Below are 14,845 nucleotides of genomic sequence, written 5' to 3' on the forward strand. Positions count from 1 at the left end.
GGAATGGAATGAGATGAGAGTGGGAGAAATCTGCCTCATATTTATACTGCTATATTGCCCATTTGTTGCTACGTCGTCATCTCATTCCTTCCACCCTTGCTCATCAATCAACATTTCAGTTCATACACCTGCGCTGCGCTGCGCTGCTACCCCTCTTTTTTCTTTTGCTCAAACTTCATTTCTTTTTCATAGCTTTCTCTTTCCCACTGAATTTCTTGATTTTCCTTCTGTAAGGTTTTACGTTAGGTTTTTGCAGCTTGGCTTCCATTCCATATTTTAAACCTCCGCGAGAGAGAGAGAGAGACAGAGAGAGAGAGTAGTCGGTATACGAAAATCTCCGAGAATTTTCTAACTGATTTAAATTTGTGATTTTTCTTTTTCTTTTATTTAATGAACTTTCATTAATGGATGACGTGTCCTCGTCACAAAATAACTGAATTTGGGCTGAACCTAAGCTCAAGAGCCCTCAACTCTAAAGAGATTTGGGCCTTATCATATCATATTGGACCCATAGAACCGGACCCTTTAGTGATTAAGTTGAACTTTATTGGGCTCTTCTTCTGCAACAAGGCCCAAACATATGCAAATAAAATGGGCTATGCTTATTTGATTTTACTATTTAATTACTTATTTTATTTTGTTGGCAAATGACACACCTATTGGATTAAATTTTTAAATTTTTATTGTCATTTTTTAGACTTATTTTTACAAAGAAAATTATATCCTTTATCTTTCTATGGTCGAAATTAATATAAAAAAGTATTACAACTATCGATGAATATTTTTATTTAGCTAAATTTATAAGTTGCAAGTAACGGATATTGTTCTCCGTAACGCTGAAATTTCAAAACTCTTCATTTAATAAAATATTATAGCCTCCGATTCTCATTTTTAATTTTCATTTTTCAATTGAAGAATGTGCATTTTATGGTGTTAAATTAATATTTTTTAGTTAATAAAAATTAATAATTTATTTTTTATTGTTGGTGATGTCATATCATAACAAAAAGTATATATTATTAATTTATAAAATTAATAATCGAAAAAAAAAATTATACATATGCAAAAATATAAAAATGTAATGACGTAATAATTTTTTTTTAAAAGAATCAAAAGTAATTTAAAATTAATCCCACGCAATTTAAACTACACTTAAATTAAGTCTTAATCAGACTCTTGAAAAGTCTAAGTTGATTTGATTTCATCACGTGCTACAAAAGTTAGCTGTGTCACTGTCAACTTTTTGCTAATCACGCTTAATTAACTTTAATTGCATTTTGTATTATTCTTTGTTTGAAATAAAAAATTAAATTAAAAAAAAAAAAAAGAAGAGTCAAAGAGAGAAGAAATGTAAAAGGGGTCACGTGTAAGTAACTTTGGAAATTATTTAAATATAATTTAACTTTCTATCTATCATTATGTCTGTCATTTTATGTTTTATTTTAAATAATAAAAAATTTGGGTGAATAGTAATTTATCCCCGGTAATATTGAAAATAAGCATATTACCCCTTTATGAAAAAAGTATAGCAATTTACCCCCTATACTTTTTAAAATAAAGCAATTTACCTCCTTGTACAGATTTAAAATGAAGTAACAATTATTTAAAACGACCCCTTTATTAATTTTGATCATTGCAAATTTATGACAACTCCAAACTAAATTTTGGGACTTAAATATATATATATTCATGATCGTTATTTAAAAAAAAATAATCAGCGTTTGTACTAGTTTTCATTGAAACTGGCTGTATAAAAATAACAAGAAATTAAATAAATATCTGTATGATTTTGGCCTTAAATATTAGTGTGTAAAATTATTAAATAGATTTGATTAATTTACAATACTTTAATATGTTAAATGTTGGGGTAGATCAATTCTATCTAAAAACAAGAAAAGGTACATTTTTTGTGACCATCAAAGGTGCAATTTCATGTATGGGTCACTTCCATGGTAGGATTTTTCCTATTTGTGCATATGATTTAGGTGCCACAAGTTGTAATGTATCTGGAAAAAATTAGGTAAGGATTTGAGAGGGCACCATTCTTCAACTATAATTTCATGTAATTATAATTCTTCGATATTTAAATTAAATTTAATTTAAAGGCATGTGGACGTACCAAAAAAATAAAATTAATTAAAATAACTACATGTATCCGTCACAATGGAGAGAGAGAGAGGGTATGTATGATATATACATATACTTTTTTATATGTAATAAAGGTGAGGTTTGAAAACAATCCAAATTGAAATTTAGAATTATCTTATTTTATAAGGAGAGCGATGTCAATTCAATTAATTTTTGTTTATATATTAAGTGCAATAATTGATTAAGTATACACATCTTCTAAGCCATGTTTGGCTCTACCAATGAGCAGTTCAACCATATGCTTCAAATGTTAAACAGTTTCTTGCACTATTTGGCCCTTTTGCAATCATAATTTTTAAAGGGTAAATTACAATCATTTTTTGTGAAGTTTTAGTATAATTGTAAATGCTTCATTATTATTTAAAAAATTATAAATACTGCCCTCAACTGAAAAGTAATTATGCAGTCCTTATATGATAAAAATGACTATTTTACCCTTGTTTTTTAATAAAAAAAATATAAAAAAAATGTGAGGGTGGTAATGTAATAATCCATTTAGAGTATAAGTTCATAAAAATATCTTATAAAATTATAAAAAGTTATAATTCATAATCGAAAAGGACATTATGTGCAGTCACCACAAAAATTTGACGAAAATCTAAAGGAATTGACTCATTGTTACACGAACATTAAAATCAATCGGGTATGTGTGATTTTTCAATTAATAGTAGAATATTTGTAATTATGTTAAAATTTCAGGAGATGTTGCTGCAATTTATTATTTTTCAAATTTAAATTCCATTCGAACCATATTTTAATAGAAAGTACAAATTTATAGTTTTTCATCCCACCACAATTATTCTTTATCTAATTACCCATTATGTCCCTTATATAATTACTTTTAATTCCTTTTAACTTTAAAAATAAAGTTGGTGTTGTAATTTAGTTATAATTTTTTTAAATTGGATAAATAATTATGAAATTATTAGTCCAGAAGCTATAATCACATTTTTAAAAATTAATTATTTTATAATAAATTATACAGTCGTCGAGTCAATTTGAACCCATAAGATTCAGGGATTAACAACTTAACATTCCTAATTTGTCCTTTCATAATTATCCCTCTTGATTTCATAACCATAAGGGCGTAATAATAGACTACATAATTAATAAACACGAGTTTCATACGTAAACAATTTGATCGATTACTAGAAGAATCATGGAATATTTTTAAATAATACGTTCTATTAAAAAAAATGAAAAATCTATAAATTGGATATCGATAAATTATTATCATTATTTTTTCGAATAAAATGAGTTTCATAAGTAAAAATCATTCTTCAACCCTTTAACAGAAAGATCGGAGAATATTTCCAAATAGCATTTCCCCCCATATTCTATAAGAAAATCAAAATCAGAAAATTCGATACCCTAAAATTGTTTACAATTTCAGCAAACAGATGCTGATTTTGTGCGTAAAGCGTGTTTTGCTGAACCACATCAATTGATTCGCGTTTTAAGGGGGGTGGAGATATTTGTTGTTCACTTGACTTTTCTTCTTGCATTCCAATGTTGGTCAATAAATGTAAAAATGTTCACTATGACTTTCTATCACAATTTTCTTTATATGGCAGTGAAATTCCAATGGACCAAAGTGCTCAACACTTTGTTCAAACATATCAGCACATCAATTTACCATTACAACCCCTCCACCCCAACAAATAAATAGAGAAATGAATAAACATTGGAGCTTGTTTTTTTTAGGAAAATTTTACGGTGACAGTCCCTGAGGTCAAGTCTAATTACACAAATATCTTGAGATTGTATTTTTAATTTGAGGCATCCCCACTTTTTATTAATGGAATTTGAAAAGAAATCACAAAATAGATATAAGTGAAATAACAAGAAACAATATGAGGGTGTTAATTTCGATTCACATTTAGATGGAAGTGTATAGCAAGTAAAAAATTCAATCATAAGAAGTATATTTTAAAGAATCACAATGATTTATTTACTGGGATTCATTTGAATAATCGGACAAAAATATTTGTCTTTTAATCGAACTGAATTTTACCAATTCAATAGCTCGGGATGACAATCGTTGATGCTCCAAGCATCAATAGGCACTCACGTGGCTCTGTATGGTACTTGACAATCAGTCCTCAATAAGTACCAGTTGATTCCATTAACACGGAAACGTTTATAACATTGAAATTTAGTCCGTCGAATCTATAATATTACTTAATCAAATTCTAATTTAAGTATAGGAAGAATTCAGTTGGAAGCTATCTCAACAAATATAACGGATGTGCATTACGGGTCAACCTACTATCTTAGATAAAAAATCACATATCCATGTTGAATATTTCATGAATCAAATTGTATAGATCCCATCGTCAACTCAGATAAATACATCGTCCACAACTTCAACCCATTCAATATATATGAAATATAATAACAAGAAGTAATTTAACAGTCCAAAACATAAACATCAAAGACACGCTCTATGCACAAACTGCGCGTCTTAAATGCATTCATAAGAATAAATGAAGCAGTGGGCAGTAATTGATTAATAAAGAGAGGTAAAAACGCGCAAACTCCGAACAATAAGAACACAATTACTCCAAAATTAATCTTCCCATATTAGAGAGAGAGAGAGAGAGAGAGAGAGGTGCTGCTTTGAACATGACCACCTTTCCTTCTCCCATTCATTAATGAATTTCAAGAATTCTCTTTTAAATATTTTCACACACATACACATTGTAATGAATTAAATGAATTCCTGTTTGGGGTGTGGGTGTGGGTTTACCCAACGCCGACGCTTTTCACCTCCCCAGAAACTCACATGATTATTAATTTATTTAAATAATTAAAAATAAAAGGATATATATAATAGTAGTAGAATAGAATACTATAGACAACTACAAAAGCTCCTGCCTCTGCTTGCCTGCCATCATTTTCTTCTCTTCTTCTCCCTCCTCGCTCTCTTTCTTTCTCTGTTGCTATTTCTCTTTAGTGGGTCAATTATTCTGTAGGAGAGGACTGCCTCTGCTTGCCTGCCATCATTTTCTTCTCTTCTTCTCCCTCCTCGCTCTCTTTCTTTCTCTGTTGCTATTTCTCTTTAGTGGGTCAATTATTCTGTTCTGTAGGAGAGGAAGTGTGTTTGAACAAGGAACTTCACAATAATACTCTCAGGTAACGCAACTCTTAACATACAACAAATCAAAACTCTTCTTCTTCTTCTTCTTCTTCTTATTTTCTTGGGTTTTTTCTTCTTCTTCTTTTTTTCTTTTTGATTAAAGTTTGCTTCTTTTTCATTTTCTTCTTATGGGTTTTGCTTTTTTTGTTTTTAATTTTTTGTGGGGTGAGGGAACAGGGGGCGGGCGGGAGGTTATGGTGCAAGACTGGAAGTTTTATCTTCTTATTTGTGGTGCAGAATTTTACACTATTTTGGTACAAACAGTTCTTGTTATTGAAAAATCTTTTTTTTTTTTAAAAAGAATTATGGGTTTTGTACTTTAGATTGATGAACAGCAGGTGGATCCAAATACCAAAAGTTTGATTTATTAATACTACTGTTTAAGATTATTAAATATTATGGGGGGTTTTGATGTCAACTGTTGTTATTAATTAATTAGATTTTGTTGTAATGATCTTTGGATGGAATGAGTACCAGCAGATATTACTTCAGATGCATTGATTTTGCTTTTTATTTTTCCCGGGCATTTTTTGTGATCTTTTGCAAAACTTTCCTGAAAATCTGTTCAGATCTGGACTTTTCTTCTGATGAAAGCTTTTGCCATTAAAAGATACCGGGATTTTCAAGAACTTTAACTGAAGGCTTCTTTTCTTTCACCTTTTTGGTTGAAGTGATCATGTGATGTATTGTTTTCCCAGTTAGCTTTAATTACATCCTACATGTGAGGAAAAAATTGTGGTCTAGTTATCTTCATCCATGTGTTCAATTTGATGGAGTAAACAATCTGCTTTGTTTCTTTCTTTTCTGGGAATTTATGTATTTTCTTGGAGTCTTGTTTGTGGAGGTTCTTGGTTTTGATCATTTTTTTTTCTTTTCAGGTTGGAAGACCAGGATGTGTTAGCAGTTCCCTGTTTATATATGTTGCTAAATTTCGTGTTTCGGTGGAGAAGACGGCGATTGTCGGGGTTTTGAAGCTTTAAGTTGAATTCTGTTCGTGATTCTGTGGTCTCTCTGCGAATTTGGCGTGGTTTCGTTTGGTGTTGTGCAGGCTGAGACGATGATGATGTTTGATGACATGGGGTTTTGTGGGGATCTTGATTTCTTTTCCTCTGCTCCTATAAAGGGCGCGGAAGTGTGTGCTCCTCAGGCTGTTGAGGTGGAGCCAGTGGTAGATGATGATTACACAGATGAGGAGATTGATGTGGATGAGCTTGAAAGGAGGATGTGGAGGGACAAGATGCTGCATAAACGGCTGAAGGAGATGAATAAGGGGAAAGTAGGTGTGACTGATGCCGCAAAGCAACGGCAGTCACAAGAGCAGGCAAGGAGGAAGAAGATGTCGAGGGCGCAAGATGGGATCTTGAAGTACATGTTGAAAATGATGGAAGTATGCAAAGCTCAAGGCTTTGTTTACGGAATCATTCCGGAGAAAGGCAAGCCGGTGAGTGGGGCATCAGACAATCTCAGGGAGTGGTGGAAGGAGAAGGTCCGATTTGATCGGAATGGACCGGCTGCCTGAGGGTGTGAACCCCATTGGTCCAACTCCGCACACGTTGCAGGAGCTCCAAGACACGACTCTTGGTTCATTGTTATCGGCTCTGATGCAGCACTGCGATCCTCCTCAGAGACGGTTTCCGTTAGAGAAAGGCATCCCACCTCCTTGGTGGCCGAGTGGGAAGGAAGAATGGTGGCATCAGTTGGGCTTGCAGAAGGATCAAGGGCCGCCTCCTTACAAGAAGCCTCATGATCTGAAGAAGGCGTGGAAAGTGGGGGTTCTGACAGCAGTCATCAAGCATATGTCTCCCGATATTGCTAAGATTCGGAAGCTTGTTAGGCAGTCGAAGTGCTTGCAGGACAAGATGACGGCCAAGGAAAGTGCTACTTGGCTGGCCATCATCAACCAGGAGGAAGCTTTGGCGCGAGAACTCTACCCTGACCGCTGTCCTCCTTTGTCCTCGTCAGGTGGCAGTGGAGCATATGCTATGAATGATAGCAGTGAGTATGATGTTGAAGTGGCTGACGAGGAGTCGAACTTTGATGTGCAAGAGCAAAAACCTAATCCCCTTGGTTTGTTGAATATCGGGATTGACAGGTTCCAAGATAGATTTCCGGTTCAACAACAATCTCATGCCATCAAGGATGAAGCAAGTGCTAACTTGGAGTTCTCCAGGAAGAGAAAATCGGACAAAGAACTGAATGCGATGATGGATCAGAAGATATATACATGTGAGTATCTTCGATGCCCGCATGGTGAACTTCGTCATGGTTTTCATGACAGAACTTCAAGAGACAATCATCAATTCTCTTGCCCTTACAAGCATTCTTCCGAGTTTAGGGCTTCAAACTTCAACATAAACGAAGTGAAGCCAATCATTTTTCCTCAATCTTTCGTCCAGCCAAAGCCGGATCCTCTGCCTTCTAATCCACCTGCTCCTTCCTTTGATCTTTCGGGACTTGGAGTTCCAGAAGACGGGCAGAGGATGATCAACGAGCTTATGTCGCTCTATGACAACAATGTTCAAGGAAACTCAAATATGGGCAACGGCACAGCTACAAAGGAGAAGTCTCTTCAGCACCGCAACGGCCAATACCAACCAGACGGCTACCTTCGTGGTCAAGGAATGAACATATTTGAAGACAACAACATACCTAATAATCCATCAATATTCAGTCCGCCAGATCGTTTTGACCAGTGCAAGGTTATGAATTCGCCTTTCAGCTCCAACCCTGCTGAAAATTTCCAGCTGATGTTTAGTTCCCCATTCAACGTACCATCCATCGATTATACAGAAGCATTTCCAGGAGTTCCAAGGGATAACCTGCCGAAGCAAGATGTCACCATCTGGTACTAAGAAGAACATCACGGCCCCTACCGTGTAGCAGTCAGCATTCGAGGTCTCTGAGACAAGTTCACAAACACAATAGCTCTCATCCTCATAAGGTGGAATTTTATCACCTATGCTGTCTTAGTTAGTTTCTTATGGTATTCCTATTACCTTGTAGAGTTGTAGAGGTTTTATGTTGAACATGGCTTGTAATAAACAAGTTAAGGTTGCATATAGCCTAGTCTCTCAAGACACTTTACCATGCTATGCTAATAGCACAAGACCCTTCATAGATGTTATACACATATAAATAACCCAAGCATTCAAGTATTATAAGTCGGACACCATCCGTCTATAACGTACCCATATCAACGAATTTTACGGGTCCAATGATGTTCAAATTCATAATACTAAGTCGGACTTTACTAAGGTTTATACATGTCTATACTGACTGTTCATACCGTAACCATATAAAAGAACGAGCTCGATGACCACCGTCAGTGCCCACCATCAACCCCCAATACATCTACATAAAACGACGAGATATACTACTTCAATAAGGTTCAAACTCGTAACATTAAAGTCGAGATAGTTAAGGCTGATATGTCTATTCTAGCCGTATTTTGTTGACTAAAGAGGTTGATTTCTTCGTCTTATTGCCATTGTTTTGTCACGGGCTCCTATTTCATTACAAAGTACAGTAGAATAGTAGTTGGATGGTTCCTAGTTGGTGTTTGTGTCATTATTGGGGTGGGGGTGGGGATGGTTGGGGGGGGGGGGGGGGGGGGGGGGGCGGGGAGTGGTGAAGAGGTCCCCAACCTTATCCCTTTGGTATTTGCTTTCATTAGTCTTCCCATTTATGAATGAGATTAATGTGTTGCATGTGTAATGTTGCTTCCACTCATCAACCATTTCTCTTCTTTAAGGAAGTGTTTGGATGACACATTATTTTTCTTTAATTATACATTTCAACTTTTTCTTCTTTTAGAAATAAAAATAAAAATTCTCAGGATTTGTCTTCTAGCGCTCGCTCGTTATCTTAAGTGTTAAAAGATATTATAACGATAATATTAAAATATAAAAAATTACATCTATGAATTTATTTATTCTTTCTTTCTTTTATGTTAAATATGCATTCGATCCGTATCCTATTTTTTAAATTTTATCAAAATTAATGGTTAAAAGTTAACGTATTTAAAAAATGATAATTGCGGCTTTTTAGTTAAACAGTTTATGTTGGTTGAGATAATTTAATTATAAATTATTATGGTAAATATTTAATATCATAATATTAAATTAAAATTATTTTTATATTGTGTTGCCTAATAATTTGTCAACGATCAATGATCATAAAACATGTAAGTATGGATTTAGTACATTTTGTCCTCATGCCTGCGTCCAAACACCTCAATTAACACGATAACACTTTTATTTGGAGGTTTCTGATTTTTTTTAATTGATCTTTTCTTATTTTCTTTTGGATAAATCGAATATTATGTTTTTATGGTTCGAGTAAAATTTATATTGCTTTCCAAATTTTGCTATTTATGTCATTTTAATATTTAATAATTATATGAATTACAGTCAAAAAGCTTTCGCGTCTTATAAATTTTATGTCTTTTTTTATTTTTATTTTTCTAACAAGACGCCTTTATAAGGACAAACTCATAAAATTCTGTTCAGTAAGAATAATACCGGGCACTATGGAGTTCCGATCTCATCCCACGTCGCATTATTAGCAATATTATTTTTGAAGGTATTGATTTAGCCCAAAAAAATATATTCTTAAGTATTTGTACGATAAAACTTCACAGCGAAGGTTGAATAAATAAATTTAAAAGTTGGATAAATAAACTAAGATTTGGAAAAAAATAATAATAATAACAACAAGTTCTTCTAAAATTTGACATAATTATAAATATTTTTTGATTATTTAAAAAATTAGTATTACCCCTCATTCTAATAATTGCCTAATTAATTAGCCCAATCCATTAGTTTTCATTTGATTTTTATCCATTTTTTGTAGTAAATTGACCATAATACTTTTATGAAATTATGGATTATAAATTTACTAATTTTGCAAAAAAAAAAAAAATTATAGACTAAGCGTATAATTTCTTTTCCAAACTTTTTTCATCCACCTAGTCCGATTTTTCTATAATTTATTTTTCAAAAAATAAAAATACAACAATGGCGAATTGACAATTCATATCTCCATCCAAGTACAATATAATTTTTATCAAATATTTGAAATATTTATAATTATTTGAAATTTTAAAAGAATTTGTTGTTTATTTTATATATATATATATATATATATATTTATAGGGATTGGGATGCACGTGAAGGGAACATAGCTTTTGTCGAGACGCTAATGCTGTTTATGGGGTCATGTTCTTCTCCACTTTCTATTACTTCTCTTCCCCACACACATCCACATTTACATCCCCATTCTCCACCCTATTTAATTAAATTAATTAATACTATAATTGTTTTACTCCTCAATTTTCATCAATACTATAATTCTTAATTCCAGACTCCATTTTATTTAAGATTTTAGGTTCGAATCTCATGAATAAAGAACGTATCAATTGATTATATTTAAAATAATCAAATTTTAGTATGAATTTTGAGTTATGAACGATATTATATCACGAAAATGAAAAGTCTAAGCAAAGGGCAACATTTTATTGTACCATAATATATTTTTATTTAATGACTCATTGGATATTTATCAACTCGTGTCATATTATTTCAGCTGAAAATTCTTATAGAAATATATCTCATCACGCTAAATTAATTATATTACAAGTACCGTTGCATTTTTTTTCCCCTCAGTGAATCGATTACAACGCCGTAAATCTCAATCATTAACAATTATAACAATCAACACAACTATATGCAACTAACTAAAAACTATTAAAAAAGTAGAGTAACATTCGCGCATTGCTGAAATTCGAATTCATGACCTTATAATCATACGGGCCTCATTGACACAAATCCAATTACACATTCCACCTGTCGAGTTGTTTTTTCATCTATGCGCACCGGACAAATGTAATGCGTTATGATATAATCAGCTCCAATTCAGTTGAATTCGAGCCGAACTGAAATTTTGCAGCACATGGTTAAATAATTTAAAATATGGGAATAATTTTATTTTACTTAATATCCCCTAATCCCTATTAGAATTCAAGATTTAAGGATAACATTAATTGACCATATTTACAAGATTTGCAACACATTAGTTGACCTTAAGAGGGATTAGAATAATAATTTGAGGGTCATCTTCCAATCAACCATAGACATACACTCAAATTGATTGTAATAATATAAATTTATAACAAAGTATTTGACTTTTAGGAGAATTGCACATAACTCTAATTCAAATAATAATAAAAATTCACAAACAGATCCCTAAAGATCTTCCCATTATTCCCCTTCTTCTTTATTTTGAAGTTGGGGGCTTGGTATGACAGTTCAGATTTTCTATTTTAAATTGGTATTTTATTTTATTTTAAATACATTTATTTAAATTATGTTTTTGCTAATATGTCAACTGCTCATTTTGAATATTTAAATATATATTTTAAGTTTTTAATTAAAAATAATAGTAGAAAATTAGTGTTAACTGTACATTAAAACCATAGGTTATGATGCAACTCTGCGATTTGATGTATTTTTTCAAAACAAAATTATGAGATTCATACGAAGTTAGAGAGGGCTATATCTCATGCAAAGGGACATCGATCGCACACACGCCATATCGTTTGACCCCGTCCGAGACTAAGTATCCATCCCAAATCGCTCATCTAGCTGGTAGATGATATAGGCACACGCCTTATATTGCTTGCACATGAAGAGTTTACTTCGATTGCTCATAAATTTCAATACCTCCCACTAGCATAGCAACATGTCTTTACTAGACAAAAATTTTTAAAATTTAAATGAAATCAGAGTAGAAAACATATCGCACAGCTGGACTTAATTACATGACACACCATATCATATGACTTTTAAATAATATTTTCTTTTGTAATAAAATGCAAAGAAAGGTTATGCCCTCAAGAAAGAATTAAACAAATATATGATAAAATAATGCTCTTATAATAATAATAATAATAAATTTGTTGGGTTTGTACTAATTTATTGGTGTTAGTTAGGTCGGTTAATTTGAAACCACATAGTAAGAATCTCTTCTGTATTATATTAATCTTAAAATATTATTATCATTAAGATTATAATATATAGTTTTCAACTTCATATTAAAACAAATTAAATTGGAAGTAAAACATAAAACAAGAAAGTCAGACTTAGAGAGAGAGAGTGGGATGCACGTGAAGATGATGAAGACAGCATAACTTTTGTCGAGACGCTAATACGACTCATTGGGTCATCTTCTTCTTTCACTTTTTACTTGTCTCCCATTATTTCACACTACACTCCACTCTCAAATTACATCATTCAATAAACATATATTTTTATTTAAATTAAATTTGATCGATCTTATCAATTATAGTAATATAATAAAATTAAATATTCTTTTTAAATTATGCCTCAATTATATAATAAATAGAAGATTAATTATATTTAAATTTTATTTGAAAATACAAAATTATACTTTCTCCCAAAAAGTTCCAATATTATATTTACACCCCCTCCGAGAATTTAATGTTTGCACCTAACCCCATTTTGTAAAAATTTAAATAAAAAGTACCAACTTTAGCAAAAAATGACAAAAAAAAGAATTCAATTTTACCCATAATCTAACACTCTCATATAATAATTTTGTACTTATGAGACGAAAAGTATAATAATGTTAACCTCATTCTATATATATATTATATCTATTTCCATATAAGTATAAAAATATACATAAAAATATTAAATGAGGGGTAAAATTAAAAATTTATTTTTTTGCTGATTTCACGATTTTTCATTCAAATTCTAATGGATATGGATCAGATATAAGCTAAAAATTTTTACAAAAAATTTAAGTATAATGTCAATTGTTTTTAAATATTTCACATTTTCTAAAGAAATTTAATCTGTATTGGCGAATCTTGATTCAAACTATAAGTCATATTAAAAAATATATATTTTTTCTATATATAGTTAAATAGCATAAAAAACAAAAATTACATTATATGAAACGAGGATTAATATTAAAATTCAAGATTCAAACATAACGTTGATCTTTTTTATTTTAAAAAAAAAATAATTTTCGTCGTGGTTTATTGACATTCTGAACAAGACTTAAATGGGTTGACCTCAAATAATTAGAATATTAATTTTTAGGGTAATCTTCCAATTAAGCAAAGACACATTGAAAACCATAGCACAACAGAAGACCAAAAATAAATAAATACTATTAAAAAAATATCTCTAAAGATCTTCCCCTCCCTTAATTTCCTTTTTCTTTAATCTAGAGTTGGATGAGTGCGACGTGGACAGCTTAGATCCCATTTTCGAATTAATATTTTATTTTATTTTATATACATAATTTGATGTGTATAAAATTTAATCCATTTATTTATTTAAAAGAATATTAATATACGTTATATGCATACATATGGTAGAATACAAATTGAGAATACGAATCTAAAGACAGATTTATCAAATGCATTCCACGTTTCGAGAATGACTTAAATTAAATGACTATAAATACCTTTGTATGTGTAAGAGAGTCGTACTCCTTATTTACTCTGTTAATACTTTTGCATCTGCTTTGTTGTTTTCCAGATTTTCTTGTATGTTTGCGCTTTTCATTAATAAATAAGTAGGAATTCTTACCTAACATCCTGTCTAGGAATAGACAACGTCCATAGAAAACAAAAAACTCCAATTGAGAGGTCGATTATTGAAGTCGAAGGGCATTTTACTAGTACTTCTGCATATGTGTTGTCGTTTTCAGGCCTTTTTTTTTTTGTATTTATAATTTTAACTAGTACACAAACAAACACTCAGATCCGACTCTCTATCCAAGAACATGTAGTTTGAATTAGTAAAACATAAATATATAAATTCGAATTGGAAGCGTGGATGGTGATTGAAATTTTAAGGATATTTTAGTCACTTCACCTTAGAACGCAAACTGCCAATCTTAAACTTTGGACATAAGTGAAGGGGAGGAACACACACTGACACACACACCTCTGCACATTTGTGGCAAAAGAACATGCAAAAGCCTTATTGTGAGCACCTACTTATACATACATATGCATGCACCAACATCCAAATTCTGCATTATCCAATAACCAAAATTATCATTAATTTAATTAATTAATATATCTCTCCCTCACAATTATTAGTTTAATTAATCATATGTATTGTAATAATACTCCTCAAAAGAAGTTGATGAGGTTGTCAGCCAGATGCTTGTCTCATATTCACTAGACAATTCTTGATCAAAACCTAAGTGGCATACATGTACTTTTTTTTTTTTTTGTATTTTAAAATTTTTTAGCACTTTAAGAGAAATGAGTGTACTATTAGTGACATGGCTAATTCTTTTATATTCAATTACGAATATTTTATATGGATGTTGTACTATTACGTAAGTTTTCACTAGTTTTGGGGTCGTCATGTTTTGAGATATTGTGCTCGTTTTTCTAGTGGAGCCCACGTACTGGATAATCTTAATTTTTCAGGGTTTATGGATCCCAAGACGTATTGAAAAATAATGACTAATCTGTGTTCTTGACATGATTTAGGTGTTTATATTTTATTAAAA

The 14,845-nt window shown here is 31.6% G+C and overlaps 2 protein-coding genes across 2 annotated transcripts in view; one reads left to right on the top strand and one right to left on the bottom strand.

Annotated features, from left to right (window-relative positions):
• The window catches only part of LOC105170961 (5-methyltetrahydropteroyltriglutamate--homocysteine methyltransferase), a gene marked incomplete in the record, with an annotated part of 5,647 nt that extends 5,304 nt beyond the window's left edge, over nt 1–343 (bottom strand). Inside the window, 1 exon segment of the mRNA XM_011091931.2 lies at nt 1–343. Coding sequence (XP_011090233.1) covers nt 1–39 — 39 coding nt within the window.
• Nucleotides 5,596–8,417, top strand: LOC105170962 (protein ETHYLENE INSENSITIVE 3). Its single transcript, XM_020696633.1, is given in 3 exon segments — nt 5,596–6,062; nt 6,166–6,802; nt 6,804–8,417. Coding segments are annotated over 2 exon segments (1,794 nt in total). The 5' UTR covers nt 5,596–6,062; nt 6,166–6,344; the 3' UTR covers nt 8,140–8,417.

This window comes from Sesamum indicum, linkage group LG9, assembly GCF_000512975.1.
Source record: "Sesamum indicum cultivar Zhongzhi No. 13 linkage group LG9, S_indicum_v1.0, whole genome shotgun sequence".
Classification (NCBI taxonomy): domain Eukaryota; kingdom Viridiplantae; phylum Streptophyta; class Magnoliopsida; order Lamiales; family Pedaliaceae; genus Sesamum; species Sesamum indicum.